The sequence below is a fragment of the Leishmania infantum genome, chromosome 29 (genome assembly GCF_000002875.2).
Source record: "Leishmania infantum JPCM5 genome chromosome 29".
Taxonomy (NCBI): Eukaryota; Euglenozoa; class Kinetoplastea; order Trypanosomatida; family Trypanosomatidae; genus Leishmania; species Leishmania infantum.
In genome coordinates, this window is record NC_009413.2 from 697,684 (window position 1) to 723,193 (window position 25,510).

General features: G+C 56.7%; 5 protein-coding genes across 5 annotated transcripts; all 5 read right to left on the bottom strand.

Moving 5' to 3' along the window:
• Nucleotides 1-1,397: 1,397 nt before the first annotated feature.
• On the bottom strand, nt 1,398-3,344 carry LINJ_29_1610 (conserved hypothetical protein; the record flags this gene model as incomplete). Its single annotated transcript, XM_003392643.1, has 1 exon — nt 1,398-3,344. One exon carries the CDS (start codon nt 3,342-3,344, stop codon nt 1,398-1,400), a length of 1,947 nt encoding a protein of 648 aa, XP_003392691.1.
• Nucleotides 3,345-9,091: 5,747 nt separating this feature from the next.
• LINJ_29_1620 (conserved hypothetical protein) lies at nt 9,092-11,062 on the bottom strand (the record flags this gene model as incomplete). The annotated part of the gene is made up of 1 exon (XM_001466636.1): nt 9,092-11,062. One exon carries the CDS (start codon nt 11,060-11,062, stop codon nt 9,092-9,094), a length of 1,971 nt encoding a protein of 656 aa, XP_001466673.1.
• A 5,743-nt stretch (nt 11,063-16,805) lies between these two features.
• LINJ_29_1630 (conserved hypothetical protein) lies at nt 16,806-18,566 on the bottom strand (the record flags this gene model as incomplete). The annotated part of the gene is made up of 1 exon (XM_003392644.1): nt 16,806-18,566. The coding sequence occupies one exon, from the start codon at nt 18,564-18,566 to the stop codon at nt 16,806-16,808; it is 1,761 nt and encodes a 586-aa protein (XP_003392692.1).
• Nucleotides 18,567-20,613: 2,047 nt separating this feature from the next.
• LINJ_29_1640 (conserved hypothetical protein) lies at nt 20,614-22,749 on the bottom strand (the record flags this gene model as incomplete). The annotated part of the gene is made up of 1 exon (XM_001466646.1): nt 20,614-22,749. One exon carries the CDS (start codon nt 22,747-22,749, stop codon nt 20,614-20,616), a length of 2,136 nt encoding a protein of 711 aa, XP_001466683.1.
• A 1,786-nt stretch (nt 22,750-24,535) lies between these two features.
• Nucleotides 24,536-25,114, bottom strand: LINJ_29_1650 (conserved hypothetical protein; the record flags this gene model as incomplete). Its single annotated transcript, XM_001466647.1, has 1 exon — nt 24,536-25,114. The coding sequence occupies one exon, from the start codon at nt 25,112-25,114 to the stop codon at nt 24,536-24,538; it is 579 nt and encodes a 192-aa protein (XP_001466684.1).
• Between the last annotated feature and the right edge of the window lie 396 nt (nt 25,115-25,510).

Genomic DNA, 25,510 nt, shown 5'->3' on the forward strand with positions numbered 1-25,510 from the left:
AGAGATAGGGAGGGCGCAGACGAAAACAGAAAACATAATCATGAGAAAAGCCAGCAGGGGGAGGGGAAGCAAACAAAAAAAACGCTCCCCGATCACATCTATGCATGCACGATCCATCGACGGTGCTCCTACTCCTCCACTTCTCTCTTGCGTACGTGAGAAGCTGAGGTGCCGGTGTATGGGAATGCCTTGCAAGCAATCATTTTTTTTCAGTTTGCGTCTTGTGTGCGTGTGAGAGTTTGTGAGCTTTTTTGCCTTTTTTCCTCGTGTATGCACGATAGAACAACCGATGGTGTCGTACCGACAACAACATGCGATCAAAAGCACAAGGAAAGAGAAACGATGAAAAGAACAAAAGAAGTTCGAGCAAAAAAAAATCGTGAAAGATCACGCGAAAAAAAAAGAGAGGGAGCTGGGGAGGGGAGGGGAGAAAGAGCCATCCTGTCGTCATCCCAAACGAAAAACAAAATCCTTGACACTGGACAAAAGCGCCAGGAACACAAGACATCCTGCGTGCCACTGCAGGTGAATGGGGGGGGGGGCGGATGCCCCCCCGGATGCGCTTCTTCCTCTGTCTTCTGCTGCCGCCGGAGAAAGAGAGAGGTGCACGAGGAGATTAAAAAACCTGCGGCATACACCCCTTCCTCCAAAAAGTAAAAGCAAAGATCAAACGGAAGTGCAGCTCAGCACAGTCTTTATTTTCCCTTCCAAGGTGCCCGCTCTCCCACACACGGCATGCAGTCTACGCTGGAGACGGTCTGTCACAGGCCCCATCCGCCTGGTGCGAAGCGGCCGTAGGCCGCACGCGTTACGGCAATGCGCCGACTCCGCCACCTCAGCGCGGCCCCCTGCCTCTAACGCTGGCCGCCCACCCGCCTCGCAGGTCGCCTCACAGCCGCCTCCACTGCGCTGGCCGCCCCCGGGGGGCATCCCCTCCTCGGAGTGGGTCCGGCTCCCTTCACCAGCAAGGGCAGTGAGGGCCGGGCGAGACACACGCTCAAGCCACCCTGGCACTCTGCAAATCATATGAATGGTACAGACGTGCCCAGCGTCTTTGTAGCTGCTTGCACCTGTCACCACCGCAAGTGGTTCGGCATGCGGCAGGGATAGGTGTGCGGGTGTGAGTTGGAGGGGGGAGGGGCGTTCTTGGCTTCAGCAGACAGAGTGGCTGCAACGGGCCCTGCAGCCAAGCTTGCGGTGACTCTCGTCCTCAGAGTACAGGCTAGGATGGAAAAATAAGAGCGTTCACCTTCGCTGCACCTTTTTTGCGCAACGATGTAAAGCTATTTTCACCTGGGGGAGCCGAAGGGCGGAAGAACGAGGTAGGTGCCCGCCTGAATCACACAGGTAATGGGAGGGCCTCCTCCTTCCGAGCGCTTCAAAAACATGGGGATCGCTTACTGAAGGTCTTCTGCGCGAATAGGCTCAACGCTCTGGCTGCGTTTCTCCGCACGTGCAGCGGCCTTCTCAGCGCGGTGCTTGAGAACGAACCTTCGGTAGCGCAGATGGAGCCATGTGCTACCGACAATCGCCGTTGCGTTCACACACAACAGGATAATCATGCCGTTGGCGACACACTTCTTGCCGGCGCAGACGGGGTAGATAGGGGTCCTGCCCGCAGCCAAGTCGGCATCGCGGTTCGCCTTTGCCTGACGATCATACATCTCACCGTAGCCAAAGCGATTTAGCGCAATGACTGCAATGAAGGCGCCGACGTACATGAAGTTGTAGTGCTTGCCGATGTCCTTGGCGAACAGCGTGCGCACCGTCAGCGCCGTGCAGGCCCAGCTGAAGCCGTTGCCGAAGGAATCGAAGAAGAAGCCAATAACGATGGCCTTCGACTCGAGTGGGAGGGCCAGCAAGAAGATGAGGCCGACCACCATGCAGATGGAGGCCACCGGATAAACGATGGTGATGACCGGGCGCGTCTCGGAGGGCTGGCGGTTTATCATGAACTCGAGGATACCCATGGACAGGCGGCCCAGCGCACTCGCCACGCTGATGATGGCAGAGTACATGGTGTTCGTCTTTTTTTCGTATTTATTATTCGATAATGACTGGTAGATCTGAGCCGAATTGAAGGCCATGACCATGCCGCAGCCCCAGGTCGCCATCGTGTTCCACCAGCACAGCCAGATGTCGGGGCGCTTGAGGCTCTGCCAGAAGGTCGTCTGATACTGCGGATCCTGGTCGGAAATCATCATGCGCGCCTTGTTCTCGTCCTCCAACATCACGGCATCCTCGGAGTCGACTTGCCGGTGCGCCAGCACCTCATCAGAGGAGTCCGACGTTTTCTTTCCCTTTTTGTCGACCTCACAGTGGGCGTCCTTCAGGTACAGCTCACCAAGCGCGTTCTCATCCTCGGCCATTTCTTCGGCGGTGGGCTGCAGCACACGCTTCTCATCCTCGTTCTCGAAGCTCATCACCTCGTCCCCCGGGTAGTCGGGGAGGTCTTTGCTAGGCTCCTTCTCCATCCCGCCCAGAAACGGGAGCGGGGCCGCCATGAGGCCCAGGCATAAGACGAGCACTATGATCACGACCGTGTTGCCCATGCGCGCCGAGTCGCTCGGGTTTGCGTAGGCTACACAGAAGGACTGCACTGTCAGGTAGGTGACAAGCGCAATAATGATGCCAAAGCCAAGGTAGAAGCGAGTCATCGGCGGGTACTGCGTCAGGTAGGCGCGCTCCGTCAGGCGGCGGCGCACCTGCATCTTCTCCGGCACGCGGGTTTTCTCGTGATCAAGGATGTGGTAGGGAGGAAAGCGGATAAAGATGACTGCCACGGTGCCTATGCAGACAATAAGCGCTGCCATGAAGAACATGTAGTGCGCATCACTTTTCCGGAAGAAGCTGTAGTTGATGAGGGCCAGGATGGACGCACCAAGGCCAGTGAAGGTCTTCATGATGGCCACAACAGGGCCCTTCGTCAGCGGAAAGCTGCCGAGCACGGCCATTAAGGAGCCCGTGTCGAAGGAGGAGCAGCCAAGGTTCATGATGGCGCAGAAGACGGCGAGCGTGGGAACGTTACCCTTGATGTTGCCGTTGAAGGCGAGGGCGTAAAGAAGCGCACCGAGAGCGTTGAGCGTACAGGCACACATGCACACCCACATGGGGCCCATGTGATCAAGCAGCATACCAAACGGAAACGTGATGAAGCCGATAACGATACCTATCGTGGTAATCGTGGTCAGGTCCGCACCGGTCAGGTTGAACATATCTGCAAGGTTTTTGCTGATAATGTTGAAACCGTAGAAGGTGGACATGCATGTACTGGCGCAGACGCCTCCAACGAGAATGAGAAAGCGAGAGATCTCGCTGATCCGGTAGTCTGCTGGAGACACCATTTTCTTCAAGCTTCAGTCACCGAGAGGAGGGAGGTGTGTGTGTGTGCAAGGCACGACTGGGCCAAGACTGGGAGAGGAGGGAGGGGTGGGGCGGAGTTCTACGTCGCTGTGTAGTTTTCTCACGTGCGGCGAGGGCCGGTAGTAAGAGAGAGGGTGGGAGTGCGCATAGAACGGTGATAAGTATCGGACGCGTAACGACAGCAGACGGGTTCGGGAGAGGGAAGCGCCACAAGACTTAGGGTCAAAGCAGAACAGTCGAGGCGGCAAACAAGGAAGACGAAATCCACCAAAAAGAAAAAGAAAAACAAAGGAAAAATTGAGGAAAAAAAACGAAAAATCAGAGAGAGTTTCAAATATACACACTCGCACACAGAGAGAGAGAGAGCGCCAAGGTCGAGAGGAGCTTCGAAGGCCATGACAAAATATCCCCATGTCGATGTGCAAACAGGGGTGGGGCAGACGGAGAAGACAAGGCGAGAGAGAGGAAGGAAGAAAGGAAGGGGCAGCGGGTGAGCGTGAAAAGAGAACGAGGTAGGACATGAAGCCGCACAGGATTCCCAGCCCCTTTTTTTTCCGCGTGCACTGCCGTGTTAGAGGGAGGAGGTGAATTAGAGGCACCAGCACTTCGCACGACTCACATGCCTGGTTAGTGCGCCCTTCGGCTCCGCCTCAGCTTTCACCCTTACGAAGTGCTTCGTGAAGTTTGTATGTTTTTTTGTTGTTGTTGTTGCTGTTGTGGCTGCGCCTCACTGCTTTGAATGGCTCTGCGCACCACAGCTGCATTGGATGCCTTCATGAATGGTTCAAGACCAAGGAGAGAGAAAAGAATGATGTGCGTCATTGTGAAGTCCCTCCGCATCGCCGACGTCTGTCGAAGAGCGGTGTCTTCAAGTGGCGAATCGAGAACTATGTGTGTGCAGAGCCCCTCTCGGTCTTTCTTTTCGCCCCATGCAGGTGTGCACGCGTACATCGTGCACACCAGCTCCACTGCCGTAGCCTCCCCAGAGGTGATTTACCCAGTTTCTTCGAATGTCGGACCGAGCACGCAGAGTGATGCTCTACTTTTCTTTCTTTCCTCGTCGGCTTCGTTTCGCTTGATCCTGTGCCTTGCACTGGCACAGACACTCGGTAAAGGAGCTGAAGACGCACACGGGCAGAACGGCAAACCACACAACGCACACGAGCGAAAAAAAAAAGGCGACCGCAAAAAAGGCTCAGTCAGAGAGAGGAGGAGGAGGAGGAGGGCGGAGGGGATAGCGGGACCGCCGGAACGCAAAGTTAGCATGACGACAAACGGAAGCCGTGAGTGCAGCGGCACCAAAACATATTACGACGGCACATAATGATAATACTAAGAGAAGTACACAACTCCAGCAAGGACACACACACACACACCTACACCTACCAGAGTGCTCGCGCACCTGCAGAGGGAGAGACCAAGGCGTCAAGGGAAATCGAAAGTACACACGCATGCACCCGTTCTGTGAACATCACGACCAGCGCATCTATGAAACTCACAGATGAAAAACATGATGTCTACTGATGGTCGACCTGTGTGAACCAGTGAAAGTTGCGCCAACATAAAACGTGTAAAGGGAAGGGCAGGTAAGTTGTGAGAGAGCGAAAAAAAAAAGAGGTGTGAGTCGCTGAACGAACAACACCGGAGAAGCAAGAAAGAAAGCACCTGTGAAGAGAGCAAGAGAGCATACAAAGAAAAAGATGTGCGCTCGTACATGTTGGTGCCTGAGACGTCGTGGACAGCGGCGCGAAGGTGCCACACAAGCAGCACACATAGCCACCACTCATGGTACTCGCTGTTTATGGTGAGAGGAAAGACTAAAAGGAACAAGAAAAACGAAGAAGGGGACGTAAAAGCTCGACAGACAGGAGAGAAGTACACACATATGCATCGACATATTTGTAGACGCTATCCATACAAATAAAAAACGAACGAAAAACAACAGTAGACGGCAGGCGAGGTGGAAAAAAAAACGGCACAAGGTTTAAGTGGGTGTGTACGCGCGACACGGCGTTCGGGGCAGACGACAAGTGAATGGCTGCTTTGTACAAGACACCGATAACACAAACGAAAAAAAAAACGGGAAACTACTTCACAGCGAGCGCCAGTGGGAGAAAAAAATTCTACCCAGACAGCTTAGCAGCAATGTACCCACCAAGAACACCACCAACAATAAAACGAAGCCACTGTGAGAACACAACACAGACACGGCGACAGGGAATTTCTTTTTCTCCCTCACCTAGCCACTCCGTCACAAATCAGTCACCCAATAGTCGCATACAAACACAGTTTTCATGTCTCTGTTTCATCACGGCCAAGTTCTCGTCGTCCAGGAGGAGCAATCCTTCCATCGCAATCGGGCACGCACCTGATGGGCTCTTAGTGTCGTTGTTCACCTTTGGATGTGTGCTGCGCAATCGGCGACACACGCGCATGGGTGGACCGCATGCCTTGATCCAAGCAGGGCCGCCTTCAGGGTCCCGCTCGTGGGCGGAGGCCGTGGCGTCTGCCGTGCGGGTAGAAGGGGGTGGCGATCAAGGGGGCATGCCGGGCGAGCGCAGCAAGGAAGTCGGCCACACGCAGGCCAGGGCCCTCCGAGACCTTGCACGCCCTGCCTGCATGCCATGCCTCTCCCTCGGTCGCCACAAGCCGCGGCATGCCGTAATGTGGCGTGGGGACTCGCCTCATGCGCGTCTGGAGGACTCGCTGGTGCCATTCGAGGGTGCTCCCGTCATGCTTCCGGCATCTGCGCCTCATCAGCGCAGGCCCGGCCGGACGTAGAGGTCACCGCACGCTCCGCACACATGCGCCGAGTAGGGGGGGGGGGCTGATTCGTATATTGGGTCTCCTCGCGCCTTGTTCGCCCATCGCTCCTGCTCTGCTCACGTGCGCATGCCTTGTCTGGGTGTGATACGGCATGCCGGCTGTGCTTGGCAGCACCTGCGCACAGTGCTCGCATTCCTGCGCCCTCGGTGCCTGTTTCAGGACGACGCTGCTGCCTGGGGGTGGGGGAGAGGGCGTGGCTGGCCCGCTTGACCACACGTGCCGTCCCACAGGTGGGGCGCCGCTATGCGTGTGTGGCAAGGCAGCAGGGGGCATCCCGCCCTCTGCTGAGCCCACAGGCCTTTCGCAGGCGTGGGTGTGTGGAGAGGAAGGGGGCCCGCGGAGAAGCATGCGCCAGCACAGCAGTAGGCAGCACACCATCCGCACCCCATGCCGCCACTGCCAGTCACCCGCCGTTGCAGGGATCCGCGGCGCGGGCAGGCGCCGGTGCGGGACTGAGCGAGCATGGTCTCCCGTCGCCTCGCAAGCGCAGCGTCCTTGCACTTCCGGTGTGGGAAGACTGCCGCCAGGTAAATAGCACAGCTCGTAGTGGGGTGTTCTCGGCGTATACGGGACTGCACGTCTCTTCGATACCGAGCCCGCTATGGCCTGTCTTGTCAACACCAAGAGCGGGGCACTGCAGCCTGATACCGCGGTTAGGCGGCCGTCGTTATCAGGCAGGGAAGCAGTGACGAGAAGACAACGCTGAATACAAGAATCCTCGGCCACAGTGCATTCAGCGGTGCGTTTTGTTTTGTACTTTGTTTCTTGTCGCTTTCCTTGCCCGCTACCGTGAGCAGCGCCGAATCACACAAGCATGCACTCTCAGGGGGGAGGGCTGAGAACAGCAACGGCTTCCTGGTAAGTGGAGGGAGAACATAGCGAGATGAGAGAGAGGCCCACGGGGAGAGATAGGGAAGGCCAAAGCCTGCAGCAGAGAAAGAAGAACTTGAAAAGGAATGGCGCGAAAGAGCAACTTGAGAACATGAAAAAAGGCGAAATGCGATCATTGTGACATAGATGGAAGGGCGCACACTCAAAAAGCGCCAAAAAGCAAATTTGGAGGAGGGAGGTACGCTCACATTAGGAAAGGTGTGTGCGTGTGTGTTTTTGAAGGGCTCGAAAGAGGACAGAAAGGCGATTTAACAGAGTACAATAGAAGCGGTGAGGGAGGGGCGGGGGAGGGGGGCGAGTTGAAGAGGAAGAGGGAGAAAACCGAAGAATCACGATTGAGAATGCACGGGCAGAGGCGCACATACACACATTCGCACACACACACACACACACACACAAGGGCACAAGGACGCTCGAGAAATGCCCACTACTCGATGTACAACGATGGAGGGGGGAGAAGCAAGTGAAGTACATGCGCCGGCTTCTGCTGACGACACGCAAGTCGGCAAGCATGTTCTCTCGCACCCCCTTTGGTCCTCGGCACATCTATGGGTTGAATTCCTGGTGTCCGTGTCTGCCTCTGTGTGCCAGTATGGCGTGCCAAATGATGTGCATATAGAGAGAAATAGACACACACAGAAAAAGATTGAAAAAAAAAATGACGCACGCAGAGCCGTCAATCGCGCTCGTAAAAAAAGACAAGCAGACGCACACACGATTACATACAAGAATATAGAAAACGAAAAAGCAAACGGTAGCATCCAGATACGTACATATGCATACATATATGCATATGTATGTAGTGCGTGGGAGGGAGAAGGACTCAAGTTGTGTGCATCGACGCAGACATGCGGAGCGGTGAAAAAAAAAAGCGAGAAGGGTTCGCCGAGAGAAAAAAAAGGGAGGCTGATTCCCTCCTCTTTTTCGATCTTCTACTTTGCTCTCCTGCTTCTTCGTGATGCTACCTAACATGTGCGCACGGTGCTCAGAGTGCCTGACACAACGAAGGAAAAACGAAAGCAAGAAATATACGCGTTTTAGGTGTCGAGTGTGCAGGTCCGGGTGCGCAGGGGCTCAAATCTGTCTTTTTTATTTTTGGCAATGATGCGCGGCAGCAGGGATCAAGACCATCCTCATCCGCGGCGGAGGAGGCGAAAAGAAAGCTCGCGAACACACACCCCAACATGCGGACATGCTCGCCACCGAGTCCTCAAAGGGAAGATGTGCCAGCGTAGGACAGGAACTCAGGAGCGAGCCACAACGAAGAGAGCGGTGGGTGTGCGGAAACGGCGAAGCGGATCACAGCCAAGCACGGAAAAGGGAAAAAGGGGAAGAAACCTGTGCCAAGGTCTAGCGAAAGACGGACACCGAAAAAACGAAAGCAAACACGTGTCATTCAGACACTGTTACACTACCTGACGTATCAGTTTTTGTGTGTGTGCGTGCGCGCGTGCCGCAGGATAAAAGGCGGGGAGCGAATGAGGCAGACATGAGGGCAGTGAACGAGGGAGCGAGAAAGCGAAGAGGCGAGAAAGTAGGGGTGGATGGGGCACGGGTGAAGCACCACGCACGCACCTAGAGAATACCGCTGGTTAAGAAGCAAAAAGAATCGAAAATGCTCCTTCCCAACGCCTGTGCAGCGGCCTTGCGTCTTCCTCCGTCTCCTTCCACTCCCTTTGCGTGCTCGCCCATCGGCTTGCCCTCATGTTCGTTTCTTTTCCCTCCACCTCTTTCCCCACATGGACGCGCATCGCTTCCGCACGCGTCTTCCCATTCAGGCTGGATCTGCGAAGAGCCGCCATCAAAGAGGCGAAGGGCCAGCAGCACCACGCCTCTGGAGAAGTACAGAGAACCCGCAGCCATGCGCCCAAAAAAAGAGCACGACGGCACGCTTTAGCACAAAGAAAAAACGTGTTGAAGCAGAGTCGCAAAATACGCATAAACGGCCACAGTGTAAGACACTGATACAGAGAGGCACACAGATAGAAACGCCTACGTGCGCTGGCGTGCCTCACACTACGGCAGCACCAACGTTCGTCTCGTGCACCGCACCAGCCACCTGCTGATCAAGGCGGCGACACTTCTCCGCACGTGCAGCGGCCTTCTCAGCGCGGTGCTTGAGAACGAACCTTCGGTAGCGCAGATGGAGCCATGTGCTACCGACAATCGCCGTTGCGTTCACACACAACAGGATAATCATGCCGTTGGCGACACACTTCTTGCCGGCGCAGACGGGGTAGATAGGGGTCCTGCCCGCAGCCAAGTCGGCATCGCGGTTCGCCTTTGCCTGACGATCATACATCTCACCGTAGCCAAAGCGATTTAGCGCAATGACTGCAATGAAGGCGCCGACGTACATGAAGTTGTAGTGCTTGCCGATGTCCTTGGCGAACAGCGTGCGCACCGTCAGCGCCGTGCAGGCCCAGCTGAAGCCGTTGCCGAAGGAATCGAAGAAGAAGCCAATAACGATGGCCTTCGACTCGAGTGGGAGGGCCAGCAAGAAGATGAGGCCGACCACCATGCAGATGGAGGCCACCGGATAAACGATGGTGATGACCGGGCGCGTCTCGGAGGGCTGGCGGTTTATCATGAACTCGAGGATACCCATGGACAGGCGGCCCAGCGCACTCGCCACGCTGATGATGGCAGAGTACATGGTGTTCGTCTTTTTTTCGTATTTATTATTCGATAATGACTGGTAGATCTGAGCCGAATTGAAGGCCATGACCATGCCGCAGCCCCAGGTCGCCATCGTGTTCCACCAGCACAGCCAGATGTCGGGGCGCTTGAGGCTCTGCCAGAAGGTCGTCTGATACTGCGGATCCTGGTCGGAAATCATCATGCGCGCCTTGTTCTCGTCCTCCAACATCACGGCATCCTCGGAGTCGACTTGCCGGTGCGCCAGCACCTCATCAGAGGAGTCCGACGTTTTCTTTCCCTTTTTGTCGACCTCACAGTGGGCGTCCTTCAGGTACAGCTCACCAAGCGCGTTCTCATCCTCGGCCATTTCTTCGGCGGTGGGCTGCAGCACACGCTTCTCATCCTCGTTCTCGAAGCTCATCACCTCGTCCCCCGGGTAGTCGGGGAGGTCTTTGCTAGGCTCCTTCTCCATCCCGCCCAGAAACGGGAGCGGGGCCGCCATGAGGCCCAGGCATAAGACGAGCACTATGATCACGACCGTGTTGCCCATGCGCGCCGAGTCGCTCGGGTTTGCGTAGGCTACACAGAAGGACTGCACTGTCAGGTAGGTGACAAGCGCAATAATGATGCCAAAGCCAAGGTAGAAGCGAGTCATCGGCGGGTACTGCGTCAGGTAGGCGCGCTCCGTCAGGCGGCGGCGCACCTGCATCTTCTCCGGCACGCGGGTTTTCTCGTGATCAAGGATGTGGTAGGGAGGAAAGCGGATAAAGATGACTGCCACGGTGCCTATGCAGACAATAAGCGCTGCCATGAAGAACATGTAGTGCGCATCACTTTTCCGGAAGAAGCTGTAGTTGATGAGGGCCAGGATGGACGCACCAAGGCCAGTGAAGGTCTTCATGATGGCCACAACAGGGCCCTTCGTCAGCGGAAAGCTGCCGAGCACGGCCATTAAGGAGCCCGTGTCGAAGGAGGAGCAGCCAAGGTTCATGATGGCGCAGAAGACGGCGAGCGTGGGAACGTTACCCTTGATGTTGCCGTTGAAGGCGAGGGCGTAAAGAAGCGCACCGAGAGCGTTGAGCGTACAGGCACACATGCACACCCACATGGGGCCCATGTGATCAAGCAGCATACCAAACGGAAACGTGATGAAGCCGATAACGATACCTATCGTGGTAATCGTGGTCAGGTCCGCACCGGTCAGGTTGAACATATCTGCAAGGTTTTTGCTGATAATGTTGAAACCGTAGAAGGTGGACATGCATGTACTGGCGCAGACGCCTCCAACGAGAATGAGAAAGCGAGAGATCTCGCTGATCCGGTAGTCTGCTGGAGACACCATTTTCTTCAAGCTTCAGTCACCGAGAGGAGGGAGGTGTGTGTGTGTGCAAGGCACGACTGGGCCAAGACTGGGAGAGGAGGGAGGGGTGGGGCGGAGTTCTACGTCGCTGTGTAGTTTTCTCACGTGCGGCGAGGGCCGGTAGTAAGAGAGAGGGTGGGAGTGCGCATAGAACGGTGATAAGTATCGGACGCGTAACGACAGCAGACGGGTTCGGGAGAGGGAAGCGCCACAAGACTTAGGGTCAAAGCAGAACAGTCGAGGCGGCAAACAAGGAAGACGAAATCCACCAAAAAGAAAAAGAAAAACAAAGGAAAAATTGAGGAAAAAAAACGAAAAATCAGAGAGAGTTTCAAATATACACACTCGCACACAGAGAGAGAGAGAGCGCCAAGGTCGAGAGGAGCTTCGAAGGCCATGACAAAATATCCCCATGTCGATGTGCAAACAGGGGTGGGGCAGACGGAGAAGACAAGGCGAGAGAGAGGAAGGAAGAAAGGAAGGGGCAGCGGGTGAGCGTGAAAAGAGAACGAGGTAGGACATGAAGCCGCACAGGATTCCCAGCCCCTTTTTTTTCCGCGTGCACTGCCGTGTTAGAGGGAGGAGGTGAATTAGAGGCACCAGCACTTCGCACGACTCACATGCCTGGTTAGTGCGCCCTTCGGCTCCGCCTCAGCTTTCACCCTTACGAAGTGCTTCGTGAAGTTTGTATGTTTTTTTGTTGTTGTTGTTGCTGTTGTGGCTGCGCCTCACTGCTTTGAATGGCTCTGCGCACCACAGCTGCATTGGATGCCTTCATGAATGGTTCAAGACCAAGGAGAGAGAAAAGAATGATGTGCGTCATTGTGAAGTCCCTCCGCATCGCCGACGTCTGTCGAAGAGCGGTGTCTTCAAGTGGCGAATCGAGAACTATGTGTGTGCAGAGCCCCTCTCGGTCTTTCTTTTCGCCCCATGCAGGTGTGCACGCGTACATCGTGCACACCAGCTCCACTGCCGTAGCCTCCCCAGAGGTGATTTACCCAGTTTCTTCGAATGTCGGACCGAGCACGCAGAGTGATGCTCTACTTTTCTTTCTTTCCTCGTCGGCTTCGTTTCGCTTGATCCTGTGCCTTGCACTGGCACAGACACTCGGTAAAGGAGCTGAAGACGCACACGGGCAGAACGGCAAACCACACAACGCACACGAGCGAAAAAAAAAAAGGCGACCGCAAAAAAGGCTCAGTCAGAGAGAGGAGGAGGAGGAGGGCGGAGGGGATAGCGGGACCGCCGGAACGCAAAGTTAGCATGACGACAAACGGAAGCCGTGAGTGCAGCGGCACCAAAACATATTACGACGGCACATAATGATAATACTAAGAGAAGTACACAACTCCAGCAAGGACACACACACACACACCTACACCTACCAGAGTGCTCGCGCACCTGCAGAGGGAGAGACCAAGGCGTCAAGGGAAATCGAAAGTACACACGCATGCACCCGTTCTGTGAACATCACGACCAGCGCATCTATGAAACTCACAGATGAAAAACATGATGTCTACTGATGGTCGACCTGTGTGAACCAGTGAAAGTTGCGCCAACATAAAACGTGTAAAGGGAAGGGCAGGTAAGTTGTGAGAGAGCGAAAAAAAAAAGAGGTGTGAGTCGCTGAACGAACAACACCGGAGAAGCAAGAAAGAAAGCACCTGTGAAGAGAGCAAGAGAGCATACAAAGAAAAAGATGTGCGCTCGTACATGTTGGTGCCTGAGACGTCGTGGACAGCGGCGCGAAGGTGCCACACAAGCAGCACACATAGCCACCACTCATGGTACTCGCTGTTTATGGTGAGAGGAAAGACTAAAAGGAACAAGAAAAACGAAGAAGGGGACGTAAAAGCTCGACAGACAGGAGAGAAGTACACACATATGCATCGACATATTTGTAGACGCTATCCATACAAATAAAAAACGAACGAAAAACAACAGTAGACGGCAGGCGAGGTGGAAAAAAAAACGGCACAAGGTTTAAGTGGGTGTGTACGCGCGACACGGCGTTCGGGGCAGACGACAAGTGAATGGCTGCTTTGTACAAGACACCGATAACACAAACGAAAAAAAAAACGGGAAACTACTTCACAGCGAGCGCCAGTGGGAGAAAAAAATTCTACCCAGACAGCTTAGCAGCAATGTACCCACCAAGAACACCACCAACAATAAAACGAAGCCACTGTGAGAACACAACACAGACACGGCGACAGGGAATTTCTTTTTCTCCCTCACCTAGCCACTCCGTCACAAATCAGTCACCCAATAGTCGCATACAAACACAGTTTTCATGTCTCTGTTTCATCACGGCCAAGTTCTCGTCGTCCAGGAGGAGCAATCCTTCCATCGCAATCGGGCACGCACCTGATGGGCTCTTAGTGTCGTTGTTCACCTTTGGATGTGTGCTGCGCAATCGGCGACACACGCGCATGGGTGGACCGCATGCCTTGATCCAAGCAGGGCCGCCTTCAGGGTCCCGCTCGTGGGCGGAGGCCGTGGCGTCTGCCGTGCGGGTAGAAGGGGGTGGCGATCAAGGGGGCATGCCGGGCGAGCGCAGCAAGGAAGTCGGCCACACGCAGGCCAGGGCCCTCCGAGACCTTGCACGCCCTGCCTGCATGCCATGCCTCTCCCTCGGTCGCCACAAGCCGCGGCATGCCGTAATGTGGCGTGGGGACTCGCCTCATGCGCGTCTGGAGGACTCGCTGGTGCCATTCGAGGGTGCTCCCGTCATGCTTCCGGCATCTGCGCCTCATCAGCGCAGGCCCGGCCGGACGTAGAGGTCACCGCACGCTCCGCACACATGCGCCGAGTAGGGGGGGGGGCTGATTCGTATATTGGGTCTCCTCGCGCCTTGTTCGCCCATCGCTCCTGCTCTGCTCACGTGCGCATGCCTTGTCTGGGTGTGATACGGCATGCCGGCTGTGCTTGGCAGCACCTGCGCACAGTGCTCGCATTCCTGCGCCCTCGGTGCCTGTTTCAGGACGACGCTGCTGCCTGGGGGTGGGGGAGAGGGCGTGGCTGGCCCGCTTGACCACACGTGCCGTCCCACAGGTGGGGCGCCGCTATGCGTGTGTGGCAAGGCAGCAGGGGGCATCCCGCCCTCTGCTGAGCCCACAGGCCTTTCGCAGGCGTGGGTGTGTGGAGAGGAAGGGGGCCCGCGGAGAAGCATGCGCCAGCACAGCAGTAGGCAGCACACCATCCGCACCCCATGCCGCCACTGCCAGTCACCCGCCGTTGCAGGGATCCGCGGCGCGGGCAGGCGCCGGTGCGGGACTGAGCGAGCATGGTCTCCCGTCGCCTCGCAAGCGCAGCGTCCTTGCACTTCCGGTGTGGGAAGACTGCCGCCAGGTAAATAGCACAGCTCGTAGTGGGGTGTTCTCGGCGTATACGGGACTGCACGTCTCTTCGATACCGAGCCCGCTATGGCCTGTCTTGTCAACACCAAGAGCGGGGCACTGCAGCCTGATACCGCGGTTAGGCGGCCGTCGTTATCAGGCAGGGAAGCAGTGACGAGAAGACAACGCTGAATACAAGAATCCTCGGCCACAGTGCATTCAGCGGTGCGTTTTGTTTTGTACTTTGTTTCTTGTCGCTTTCCTTGCCCGCTACCGTGAGCAGCGCCGAATCACACAAGCATGCACTCTCAGGGGGGAGGGCTGAGAACAGCAACGGCTTCCTGGTAAGTGGAGGGAGAACATAGCGAGATGAGAGAGAGGCCCACGGGGAGAGATAGGGAAGGCCAAAGCCTGCAGCAGAGAAAGAAGAACTTGAAAAGGAATGGCGCGAAAGAGCAACTTGAGAACATGAAAAAAGGCGAAATGCGATCATTGTGACATAGATGGAAGGGCGCACACTCAAAAAGCGCCAAAAAGCAAATTTGGAGGAGGGAGGTACGCTCACATTAGGAAAGGTGTGTGCGTGTGTGTTTTTGAAGGGCTCGAAAGAGGACAGAAAGGCGATTTAACAGAGTACAATAGAAGCGGTGAGGGAGGGGCGGGGGAGGGGGGCGAGTTGAAGAGGAAGAGGGAGAAAACCGAAGAATCACGATTGAGAATGCACGGGCAGAGGCGCACATACACACATTCGCACACACACACACACACACACACAAGGGCACAAGGACGCTCGAGAAATGCCCACTACTCGATGTACAACGATGGAGGGGGGAGAAGCAAGTGAAGTACATGCGCCGGCTTCTGCTGACGACACGCAAGTCGGCAAGCATGTTCTCTCGCACCCCCTTTGGTCCTCGGCACATCTATGGGTTGAATTCCTGGTGTCCGTGTCTGCCTCTGTGTGCCAGTATGGCGTGCCAAATGATGTGCATATAGAGAGAAATAGACACACACAGAAAAAGATTGAAAAAAAAAATGACGCACGCAGAGCCGTCAATCGCGCTCGTAAAAAAAGACAAGCAGACGCACACATGATTACATACAAGAATATAGAAAACGAAAAAGCAAACGGTAGCATCCAGATACGTACATATGCATACATATATGCATATGTATGTAGTGCGTGGGAGGGAGAAGGACTCAAGTTGTGTGCATCGACGCAGACATGCGGAGCGGTGAAAAAAAAAGCGAGAAGGGTTCGCCGAGAGAAAAAAAAGGGAGGCTGATTCCCTCCTCTTTTTCGATCTTCTACTTTGCTCTCCTGCTTCTTCGTGATGCTACCTAACATGTGCGCACGGTGCTCAGAGTGCCTGACACAACGAAGGAAAAACGAAAGCAAGAAATATACGCGTTTTAGGTGTCGAGTGTGCAGGTCCGGGTGCGCAGGGGCTCAAATCTGTCTTTTTTATTTTTGGCAATGATGCGCGGCAGCAGGGATCAAGACCATCCTCATCCGCGGCGGAGGAGGCGAAAAGAAAGCTCGCGAACACACACCCCAACATGCGGACATGCTCGCCACCGAGTCCTCAAAGGGAAGATGTGCCAGCGTAGGACAGGAACTCAGGAGCGAGCCACAACGAAGAGAGCGGTGGGTGTGCGGAAACGGCGAAGCGGATCACAGCCAAGCACGGAAAAGGGAAAAAGGGGAAGAAACCTGTGCCAAGGTCTAGCGAAAGACGGACACCGAAAAAACGAAAGCAAACACGTGTCATTCAGACACTGTTACACTACCTGACGTATCAGTTTTTGTGTGTGTGCGTGCGCGCGTGCCGCAGGATAAAAGGCGGGGAGCGAATGAGGCAGACATGAGGGCAGTGAACGAGGGAGCGAGAAAGCGAAGAGGCGAGAAAGTAGGGGTGGATGGGGCACGGGTGAAGCACCACGCACGCACCTAGAGAATACCGCTGGTTAAGAAGCAAAAAGAATCGAAAATGCTCCTTCCCAACGCCTGTGCAGCGGCCTTGCGTCTTCCTCCGTCTCCTTCCACTCCCTTTGCGTGCTCGCCCATCGGCTTGCCCTCATGTTCGTTTCTTTTCCCTCCACCTCTTTCCCCACATGGACGCGCATCGCTTCCGCACGCGTCTTCCCATTCAGGCTGGATCTGCGAAGAGCCGCCATCAAAGAGGCGAAGGGCCAGCAGCACCACGCCTCTGGAGAAGTACAGAGAACCCGCAGCCATGCGCCCAAAAAAAGAGCACGACGGCACGCTTTAGCACAAAGAAAAAACGTGTTGAAGCAGAGTCGCAAAATACGCATAAACGGCCACAGTGTAAGACACTGATACAGAGAGGCACACAGATAGAAACGCCTACGTGCGCTGGCGTGCCTCACACTACGGCAGCACCAACGTTCGTCTCGTGCACCGCACCAGCCACCTGCTGATCAAGGCGGCGACACTTCTCCGCACGTGCAGCGGCCTTCTCAGCGCGGTGCTTGAGAACGAACCTTCGGTAGCGCAGATGGAGCCATGTGCTACCGACAATCGCCGTTGCGTTCACACACAACAGGATAATCATGCCGTTGGCGACACACTTCTTGCCGGCGCAGACGGGGTAGATAGGGGTCCTGCCCGCAGCCAAGTCGGCATCGCGGTTCGCCTTTGCCTGACGATCATACATCTCACCGTAGCCAAAGCGATTTAGCGCAATGACTGCAATGAAGGCGCCGACGTACATGAAGTTGTAGTGCTTGCCGATGTCCTTGGCGAACAGCGTGCGCACCGTCAGCGCCGTGCAGGCCCAGCTGAAGCCGTTGCCGAAGGAATCGAAGAAGAAGCCAATAACGATGGCCTTCGACTCGAGTGGGAGGGCCAGCAAGAAGATGAGGCCGACCACCATGCAGATGGAGGCCACCGGATAAACGATGGTGATGACCGGGCGCGTCTCGGAGGGCTGGCGGTTTATCATGAACTCGAGGATACCCATGGACAGGCGGCCCAGCGCACTCGCCACGCTGATGATGGCAGAGTACATGGTGTTCGTCTTTTTTTCGTATTTATTATTCGATAATGACTGGTAGATCTGAGCCGAATTGAAGGCCATGACCATGCCGCAGCCCCAGGTCGCCATCGTGTTCCACCAGCACAGCCAGATGTCGGGGCGCTTGAGGCTCTGCCAGAAGGTCGTCTGATACTGCGGATCCTGGTCGGAAATCATCATGCGCGCCTTGTTCTCGTCCTCCAACATCACGGCATCCTCGGAGTCGACTTGCCGGTGCGCCAGCACCTCATCAGAGGAGTCCGACGTTTTCTTTCCCTTTTTGTCGACCTCACAGTGGGCGTCCTTCAGGTACAGCTCACCAAGCGCGTTCTCATCCTCGGCCATTTCTTCGGCGGTGGGCTGCAGCACACGCTTCTCATCCTCGTTCTCGAAGCTCATCACCTCGTCCCCCGGGTAGTCGGGGAGGTCTTTGCTAGGCTCCTTCTCCATCCCGCCCAGAAACGGGAGCGGGGCCGCCATGAGGCCCAGGCATAAGACGAGCACTATGATCACGACCGTGTTGCCCATGCGCGCCGAGTCGCTCGGGTTTGCGTAGGCTACACAGAAGGACTGCACTGTCAGGTAGGTGACAAGCGCAATAATGATGCCAAAGCCAAGGTAGAAGCGAGTCATCGGCGGGTACTGCGTCAGGTAGGCGCGCTCCGTCAGGCGGCGGCGCACCTGCATCTTCTCCGGCACGCGGGTTTTCTCGTGATCAAGGATGTGGTAGGGAGGAAAGCGGATAAAGATGACTGCCACGGTGCCTATGCAGACAATAAGCGCTGCCATGAAGAACATGTAGTGCGCATCACTTTTCCGGAAGAAGCTGTAGTTGATGAGGGCCAGGATGGACGCACCAAGGCCAGTGAAGGTCTTCATGATGGCCACAACAGGGCCCTTCGTCAGCGGAAAGCTGCCGAGCACGGCCATTAAGGAGCCCGTGTCGAAGGAGGAGCAGCCAAGGTTCATGATGGCGCAGAAGACGGCGAGCGTGGGAACGTTACCCTTGATGTTGCCGTTGAAGACAAGACCGTAGAGGACTGCACCCAATGTAGTGAGTAGTGTCGCGCAGATGAGGAGGGGGACGGGCCCAGCGTAGTCGAGCAACATGCCACCGGGGAAAGTCGCACAGCCAACCACGACGCCGACGCTGGTGATGGTCGTCAAGTCAGAGCTGCTGAAGTTGAACAGCTCAATGAGCTCGTCGCTCAAGATGTTGAAGCCGTGCACGGTGGAGATTCACGCGCTGGCACATAGACCTCCAACGAGAATGAGAAAGCGAGAGATCTCGTTGATGCGGTAGTTCTGTGTCGTGATCATTTTTCTGCCTCACTTAACGGAGTGTGCAGGCGTATCTATGCGTTGGAAAGAGGTGGGGGAAGGTCGGTGCGTTACGACAACGGAAAGTAGCCACGGAGGCACAGGAAAGCACAGAAATAAACTTAATCACGGAGAAAGACCGAGCGTGATAGAGAAAGAGGAGGACAAACGCGGCAGCAGGAAGAGAGACGAGGTAGGGAAAGGCGTGGGCGCCGCAAGAAGCGAGTCAAGACCTTAGAATCAAGAGATCGGCGGTTTTGGGAAAGGAGGGCAGCAGAGAAAATGGAACGGAGGGAAGAAAATTGGTAGCGGCGTTGGCGAGTAGGTACGGACGTGCGTGCGGGTGCGTGTACCCGTGTGTGTGTGTGTGTGGTTGTATTGGGTGCACTTTTTTTTTCGTCGTGGTGGTGGAAGGGGCGGGGGTTCTGCCGTCTTTCTGTAAGCGTATGAGATGAATTCCTAGCAAAGAGGGGGGAGGCGGAGGAAGAGGAGGGAGGTTTTGGTTTGTTGAATATGTGGAAAGAAAGAGGTTCAGACGGAGGCACGGGTACACAGTCACGCATGCAGCAAAAGAACAAGCAAGCAACTAAAACAGAAGTAAGGAAGTGACCGAGGAGAGGGGTTCTCTGTTTCGTTTGAGTTCTGCGTTTCCCTTCAGGAAATCAAGGGAGACGTATTCATGTGTGTTTCTGTGTGTGGGGGGGGGGTAGGTGGAAAGAAAAAAAAGACAAGAACGCACATACACTCACTCGCACACATGCATGCGCACAGACAAACGTGCACACGCGCGAGAGAAAGGAGAGGGAGATATGAGGGTAAGGTGAGACTTTCGGGTTTCTGTTTCGGTTGGCTTCCCCCTCTCGCTTTCTCGGCTGCTCTGCAGGCAGAGCGGACGAGAGAGAAGGGGCAGGGGGTGGGGGAGTGGCCGAGCGAAGCGAGGAAACAAACAAGACCACAGCAGGTGGAGGAGGAGGCGTAGGGTCGCTGGCTGATGTATGAGTGGGAAAGAAAGGAGAGTGGAGGGGGAAGGGGGGCGAGATAGTGTTCCTTCAACGTTGCGTTCGCTGGACTCGCTGGCCTGTGCAGATGAGAGGAGGAGAGGAAGGGGTGAAGGAGGAAGAAGGCGAATGCAAAGGAGGGCGAATGCAGACAGACATGACACCACGTTGGTGTCGTGAGCACACATGTGGTGGAGTGGAGGTGGGAGTGGGTCCAAGACGCCCCACATATGCGTACCAGGGGAAGAGAGGGGGGTGGCGCATAGATTGCGTGAGAGAGACATGCCACATGATGGCATCCGTTGTGCGGCGCGGGTGAAGAATGCGGAAGGGAGGAGGAGAGAGAGAGTGCACATACGCGGTCATGGAGGAGGCCGGAGAGGCGCAAAGGCGGCTTAGGAGGAGGGTGCGGGAGTGGAGGGGAGAGAGACGCTTGCGTAGCTCTCGTCCCACGGGCTTGGAGAGAGGGCGTCAAAGATAGAGCACGGCGGCAGGCACACCTCGCACATGTATGTGCATCCCTCTGTTTCTCACGCTCCTACCTCGTCGCGCTGGCTGCTTCGCGAAGAGGGTTACTCGTTGACGTCACAGGATGGTTGAGCCTCCTCTTCTTTTGTTCGCTCGGATTTGTCTGTCTTCTTCTGCTTGACGACCCTCGTGAACGGAGCACCACCGCGAGTCGCATACAAGTGCATGCGTACCTGAAAAACAAAACTAACAACGGCGCAAAAAAAAAACGTGCATACGCTACAAAAGACGGGCAGGGGGCATGCGCACACACTCCCTAGCTCCGCAGATGCTCGAAGGGGTTCTGGATGAAGGTTTGCAAAACGCACAGCTCACGGTCTCCGGCTGATGATCATGCCGGCCAGCAGCAGAACTAGCGGAATGAGCAGGAACCAGGCAACGCGCAGCGACGACAGACCGTTGGCGAGATTGTCCGTAAGGCTTCCCAGAAGCCCACCACTCACTGCCCCTGCTGGAGGGAACAGGGGGGAGGAGGATGTCGAGCGGGGCTGCACAGCAACATCGCATCTCAGCGTTTTCGACGATGGCGATGCCGTCGCCGAGGAAGGTGCACGCGGCACGGCGTATGGCAGTGTTGTCAGCGCCACATTTTGGGCAATGTCAGCACTCACCACGTCGTTCTCAGAGGAGACGGCCACGCATGAGACCGGCTCCTTGTGCAGTGCAGGGTAGCGCCGCGCCACAGATTTGTTTGGTGAAGGGCGAATTTGATCCGCTTGCCAGTGAGGCCGCTGCGCGGGGTCGTGGCTCAGACGCAGAGATGCTACCCAACCCTCGACCGTGCCAGCAATCCAGCGCGTGGGGACCGCAGCGCCGAGAGGGTTTGCTGAAACGCGGGTGGCATACTCTCCCGGGGGCCCGTCCGTGTAAACGGCCAGCGACGTGATGGCGTCGCTTAGCACCGGGGCCGGGTCTTTACGCGTCCACTGCACCTTCAAACATAGAGGCCCGATACTATCCCATGTACAGGAGGATGGCATAGACGACGTTAGTGGCATCACCTCTACTGCACCGTGAATTACATACGACTCGTTCGTCACGGAGTTGTAGGCTGCCACCATGATGCCGCACAGCGGGCCGTGCGTGGGCGCACCCCCTGCTTGCAGAGACTGCCACGTGAGGCGACGCCGCATATCGGCCTGCTGAGCGGCGTCGATGTCGCCCCAGCCGAAGAGACGCACCAGGCGAAGAGAAGAGGTCATCAACTTGAACGGTAGCGGAAGCATGTTCTCCGTCAAGGTCAACGCGGTGCTCATGGTGGCGGCCGCCGTAGTGTCCGACTTGGCCTCTGTCTGCATATTTTCAGCGGTGGTCTCTTCTTGAACGGCAGACGCCTTGTGACTACGTGAGCGGGTGTAGCGGCGCCGCAGGCGTACAGTGCTCAGCACCAGCGTCTTGTTCAGCAATAAGGCGGCAACAACGAGATGCTCCTGCAGGTGTGCCTTACAGGGCCGCGGGGACGACGACGACGCTCCGTTGCTCGCGTCAGCTTTCACGATGCACACTCGGTTCACGCTCAAATCATTCACGCGCGCAGGCAGCTGCCATGAAGCCACAGGGGCGGCCTCGGTTCGCACGCGCGGAACGCGTCGTTGCAGAACCGCGCCAGAAGCACCGTTCGTAGTCTGGTCAGCGTATCTGGCCGTGTACGCGTCAAGATCCTCATCTTCACAGCTGTCCGGCACGAGGTCAGTAAGAGCGAACGCGAGCACACCATTGTCATCGTGTGAGACAAGGACCAGGTTTTGGACGAGTGCGATGGGCTTCTTGTCAGGGTTCTTTGCGTCACTCGGCACTTCGATGCGGGCCAGCTGGCGGAGGTAGCGGCGCGAATCTGCGTCTCCGCTGGTGCTCGCAGGCGCGCTGGCTGCAGAGGATGCAGAGGGTTCCGTGGCTTGCGAGGTCGACGGCTCGGGGCCGCGAAAAACACCGAGAAGCAAGAATGACGCCACGGTGCTGAGCGCGACAAACCCGACGAGGCCGTCAAGGACGCGCCGCTGGGCATCGGACCAGTCCAGTGCCGCCGGTTCAGTAGACGCGCCGCTGCATGCTTTCCTCTCCTGCGCACTCGCCTCAAAGGGAAGAAAAGATGAGGTGCACCACGGAATGTTGTCTGGACCGAGATCCACCGCTGCTGCGAAGCTCCACACTGGTGGCGCGTCTGCTGCTGGCGCCGAAGACGTAGCGGGGGCCTCGGTGGTGGGGTCCGCCTTCGACGCGCTGCCCAGCGACTGCACGCGCAACAGTAGGGCAATGTTCGGCATGCCAAAGCGCCGGCCACCGCCGCCGGCTCCTATGAGTGCGTGATGCGCATCCACGAAAATGGCCGTGTAGATGGGCGACGGCACCTGCAGCACGTTTTCCGCACGCCCTGCCGCGACCACCTCGTGAGCCCTAAGCACAGCGCGCAGGGGCAGCGGGCTGGCGGCGTCGCACCGGCCCGCCATTGGAGGAAGGCAGAGGGAAGTAGGGAAGGGCCCTTACGAACAAGAGAATACAAAAGCGAACGATTATACACGACGCAGAGAGAGTGAGGGAGGTGGACAAAGGCGCTGATCCGCACTTCAGCAAGTTGCGATACGCCAACCGATCCAATCTCCTACTACTTTCCCGGCGCGAGTCGCAGCGCGGGAGTGGTGGGACGCGGGGTGTCGCAGTTGTCGTTGTCGTGGAGGAAGCGCAAGGCACGGCACCCGCAAAGTGCGCAGATCGACCCTCTTCACGGGGAAGGGCAAGTTCGCTCTTCCTCACCCCTTTTTTGGTGGGATGGGAGAGGACTGGAGGAGGGGGAAGAAGCGCGGGGAGGGCAACAAGGAGCGAGAATGCAGCGGTGTTCAGAGAAATATAAAGGCCTCCAGGAGGGAGGGGCAAGCAAGGACTAAAAGGGTTTCCGGAGGAGAGAAACGGCAAAGGGCAAAAAAAAGTCGGCACAGACGACGACGTCCTCGCCAACAACCTCCCATCCGCTTTCGCAGCCTCTTCACGCCCATGATCCCCTCTCACAACTCGGGAGGGGGGGGGCGGGTTGGCGGGAAGCAGCCTGCGTCAGTAGACCCGAGACGAGGGATTCCGTCCGCCAACATCAAAGAGGCTCCATCACCTTGCACTGTGGGTCAACTCGTCCATGCCTTGCAGGCAAGAGAGACAGGCGCCGCATGTGCCGAGGGCGCCACCTCTGCCCCTTACACGGTGCAACCCGCCGCGTCAGGCCGCTGTTCTGTTTTTCTTCCTTCTCCTTTGTATCTTTCATCACTGGATCAACTCGGCCCACCACAAAGAGACCAGCAAACAAACGACGCGAGCAGAGCCACCCGCGCCGAAAACTGGAGCGCAGATCATTGCATCCTTCACCGCACGGGAGAAGAAACCGCATTTCTTCTTTTCCCTTCCAAGGTGCCCGCTCTCCCACACACGGCATGCAGTCTACGCTGGAGACGGTCTGTCACAGGCCCCATCCGCCTGGTGCGAAGCGGCCGTAGGCCGCACGCGTTACGGCAATGCGCCGACTCCGCCACCTCAGCGCGGCCCCCTGCCTCTAACGCTGGCCGCCCACCCGCCTCGCAGGTCGCCTCACAGCCGCCTCCACTGCGCTGGCCGCCCCCGGGGGGCATCCCCTCCTCGGAGTGGGTCCGGCTCCCTTCACCAGCAAGGGCAGTGAGGGCCGGGCGAGACACACGCTCAAGCCACCCTGGCACTCTGCAAATCATATGAATGGTACAGACGTGCCCAGCGTCTTTGTAGCTGCTTGCACCTGTCACCACCGCAAGTGGTTCGGCATGCGGCAGGGATAGGATGACTGCTGGGCTTACCTACACACAGAGTGGGGGTGCGGGAGGTTGAGATACCACACGCTGAGGGGTGTGTGCCGTCCCCGCCCTCCTCCCCTTCATCGGGCGAGCAGGAGCGAAACGAACAAAAACGAGAGATGCGAGGCGAAAATGAAAGTTGGCATTGCCCCTGCACAACTGAGCAGAAGACATCTCGAGTTCCAGCTAGACCGGTCCCACATGGGCATTCGGTGGCCTCATAGGCAGAAGCGAAGCGGGACGTGGGCGGTGTGGGAGGACGAAGGACGGCAAAGCACCACGCGGTTGGCTAAGTCATCTGGAAGGCAGCGACGTCTTCTGGACGATGCTCCGCCGGAGAAGTCGATGGTAAAGCATAAGCGCCTACGGAGTTCGGCGCGCGTGCTGCTCCGCCTTCAGATCCGCAGAACACAGAAAAAGAGCGGGCCTAGTTGACGCGCCAGCGGTAGTTGAAGCGGTCGTTGTGAATCTGCTTCATCGTAGCCACGTGCTTGGGCACGAGCTGAATTCGGGGCAGTGTCTGCACTCGGCGATGGAGTGCCACGTACTTGCGTTCGTGTGCCACATCGCCTGCCGCGACCTGTGGGTCGCCCAGGGCGGCGTTCACGGACGCCTGCCCATACTGCGAAACCAGCTTCGCCTGCTCCTCCAGCACCTTCATTGTTTTGAATTGCATAAAGGCAATGAAGGATTTCTGCAGCTGCCGGTGCCACCGGCGGCGGAGAAATTCACCTTCGCGTAACTTGCACTCCGTCGAGTTCGACTTCTGCTGGTACGACCGAAAAAGCTGAAAGTGACGCAGGCGAGAGCGGTGCACGTAGGCCATCATGCGCCGATCCGCGATAGAGACCGGCATATTCACCGGCACTTCCTCCAGCATGGCGGTTCGATTGTAGAAGTGACTGAGGCCGCCGCGTGCACCCTTCCACTTGCTGTAGCGCATCGTACTCATCGACTTGCGATGGTACATCATGTACCCGCCGAGCAAGGGGGATGTGAACTGCATTGCCGCAAGAAAGTGCCTCTGCAGGATTGTGTTCGTTCCTGTGTTTGTGAGTCCGTCGTTGTCGGCGCGAGGAGGTGCGCGAGGAAGCCGGCGGGGAGAGGGAGGGGAGGGGGAGACAGCAAAAGAGGTTCACCCGCATAGCAAAGCGCCACCCAGCAGCAAGGACGAGAAGATCCGCGTGCACACAATCGTTGGCGGCCACAGCGTGAGATGCATCACAAATCGTGATGCGGTGCCGGTGCCTCTCACGTAATAGCTGCCTCCTTTCACAGCGACACAAAGGAGCACAGAATTGACATGGCTCACCACCACTGGTGGCTTCCGTGACGAGACGCGTGCGACGTATAACCGACGTGTGATGGGACCCTTCCCCCCCACCCCCCCACACACACCAAA